Genomic DNA, 2631 nt, shown 5'->3' on the forward strand with positions numbered 1-2631 from the left:
TTACGATGTACATGTAGTTCATGACTGTTCATCTTTCCTTGCTATCGGTGTATTGTTACGGTTCTGATGAATTGACCGTATTGACACATACGTTGGTTGGTTTGAAAAAAATGTTACGGATGACAGTTTTTTGACGACAGAATGTTGCGTCGTTTGCAGGAGAAGTCGCCACTTTCCCATTTCTGTTCGAACGAACGCTAAGGTTAGTCGGATGTCCAGAAACAGTGGGATATTACACCTGATCTATCATTTTTGGATTTTATGAGGAAGTAGTTTTTGTTTGAAGTTTACTCCATTCTTGGGGCTTTCAGGGATTCACTAAACTGTGCCCAGTAAAAGGAGTTAACCGGTCATGGCCAACGTACAAAAACGGAGTTCAGGAACCTCCATCCTCTCCCTTCCGACCGAGGTGCTATCCGAGGTGCTTGCACGTGTCGCGTCTTCTCCATCCACTGATCTTTTCCGGGCAAAACTGTGGTTCGTTCTGCTATGCATGATACAAACTGGAAGAGGCGTATTGTTGTTCCATTCTGTGCTTTTAGTTGTAGTTTAATGGATCATTTCTATTATTTTGCAGCTGTAAGTTGTTCAACGAAGTTTCCGACGCAAAGAACATTTACCAGCGGGTGTCCCTCGACAGGTTTGAAATCGTTCCGTGGCAAAAAAACCACAAAGTGTCGAGGTTCTTGAAGAAGTGCAGACAAAGCAAAAATCCAGAAGCCTTGTACCGAAAAGGAGTGGTAAGTTGGGTTGCTTTGGAACGTAAGACGCAATAGTTATGGGAAAATTCGGTAATGTTTTAAATGGAATAGTAATGAACTAACATTCCATAACCATACTTGAGTTACAAAATTTCTACACCAAGCTCACATCATCTCTTTCATTTGAACTTCAATGTGATTTTGGTCAGCACACTTCACCCAAAAGATTGGCCTACAACAGGTTACTGCAGCTTTGGGCCCCAGTAAATAACTGTTGTCTCGCCGCCACTGTTCTGCCTGCACTTTTAAACTTTTTCGTTACTCATACATTTCGCAAGACTGTAATATCAACCTTGGAACTGCTTAGGTTGATTTTTTTTCGGATAAGCACGAGGACTCAGCATTGGAAAACCTGGAAGAAGCTGCTAATTCAGGCCATGCCGATGCTGCATATGCGTTGGGAATAATTTACATCTTTGTTGGTGGGGACGAGTTAAAGCGCAAAGGTATGAGACTGCTCATGAAATCCAGAATTCTTAAAGGCAGAGTGAATCTTTGCCGTCAGAATTTGCGAGCGCTGCTGAGGATGATATGGGTCAAGAATGCTGTGTTTCTAAACCCAACGCCCATTTGTTGTGCCATGACACATGAGAGGAAAACATCTTCATGGCCTATGGATGCCGATGAAGTGGAGGAGAGTACGTGTGAAGGGTGCGCTTGCGATGAAGAAATTCGAGCAATTTGTGCTGCCCTGCCATATCGTTAGTGTGTAAGATTGAATGTTGACAACACATCGTTAAGCTTTTTTTATGTTTGCCAACTGAATTGACCGCTACTTCTTACTCTCTTAATATTACTGGTATGAAAACATAAATAGCTTATCTACGCCCTTGTATGTTCTGACTTTTTGTCGATAAAACGCCGTTGTAGACAAACGTGTATGAAATGTAAGAATAAAGGATGATAGTTAGAAGGTAAAGAGGGAACTCCTCAGCAGTGATCTACGTGACGGATACTGTAGTGAAGTGAGAAGTTTACTAAGTACAAACGAAATGGTGGTTGATTAGATACTGCAAAAAAATTTACCCCTGGAAAAAAGGGTACTCTGTTCTTATAATGGAGGCAAGCCATAAAGAGCTCGTCTTTTAAGACAATGTGATACTACGATGAATAGACCACGATTTGATTTATGAAATTATCCAAAGAAAATTGCTGAATGATTTTGTCGACTTAATTAATTAATTATTATACATATTCATATAATGCATTATATAATTATGCTAATCTTTAATTTTATATTACTATATACACATATATATTATAATTATATGCACATATAAAATACATTTATAAATATATTTAAATAGTAATATGTAAATATATATTATAACAGTATTTATAATATACATTTATAAAAAATTTTAATTAATGTATAATATACTTTATAGTGATATAATATATTAGTATAATTATACAATGCATAACAAAAATATATATAATAATGACATAATTTTCTTTGCATAATTTGATAATCCAAATCGTGGTCCCAGTCTGTAAAGTATCACTTTGTAGTAAAACACCAGTTGTTTATGCTCTTCCTGCATTATAATAACAGAGTACCCTTTTTTCGATAAATAAATATATTTATCGGATAATGTAAAGAGGGAACTCGATTTACAATAAAAGTGATGCTCTTTATGGCTCTCCTTTATTATAAGAAAAGAGTATCCATTTTTCCGTAAACAAATTTATTTATCGGATTAAATGAAAATAAACAAGTTCTTGAATAAAACGGGAGCTCTTTTTGGCTATCGTCCATAAATTATCCATTTCATGATTTTTCCATAAGGTAATTCGGGGGAGGTTTCTGAGGGTATCCCTTATAATATATGTGTATATAATATTAATAAATTATATAAAAACATATTTA

The 2631-nt window shown here is 36.1% G+C and overlaps 1 protein-coding gene across 1 annotated transcript; it reads left to right on the top strand.

The window, feature by feature from the left end:
* Positions 1–352: 352 nt before the first annotated feature.
* On the top strand, positions 353–1467 carry LOC113757321 (putative F-box protein At1g67623). The gene is made up of 3 exons (XM_027300676.1): positions 353–477; positions 578–740; positions 1069–1467. Exons 1-3 carry the CDS (start codon positions 353–355, stop codon positions 1465–1467), a joined length of 687 nt encoding a protein of 228 aa, XP_027156477.1.
* The last annotated feature ends 1164 nt before the right edge of the window (positions 1468–2631 follow it).

The sequence above is a fragment of the Coffea eugenioides genome, unplaced genomic scaffold (assembly GCF_003713205.1).
Source record: "Coffea eugenioides isolate CCC68of unplaced genomic scaffold, Ceug_1.0 ScVebR1_2958;HRSCAF=4084, whole genome shotgun sequence".
In the NCBI taxonomy this organism is placed as follows: Eukaryota; Viridiplantae; Streptophyta; class Magnoliopsida; order Gentianales; family Rubiaceae; genus Coffea; species Coffea eugenioides.

What these genes read in the sequence shown, in the direction of transcription:
- LOC113757321 (XM_027300676.1), top strand. Translation starts at nt 353, where the DNA reads ATGGCCAACGTACAAAAACGGAGTTCAGGAACCTCCATCCTCTCCCTT. An exon ending in CTTTTCCGGGCAAAACTGTG is followed by an intron (nt 478 to 577) that starts GTTCGTTCTGCT and finishes ATTATTTTGCAG; the next exon opens with CTGTAAGTTGTTCAACGAAG. An exon ending in CCTTGTACCGAAAAGGAGTG is followed by an intron (nt 741 to 1,068) that starts GTAAGTTGGGTT and finishes GGAACTGCTTAG; the next exon opens with GTTGATTTTTTTTCGGATAA.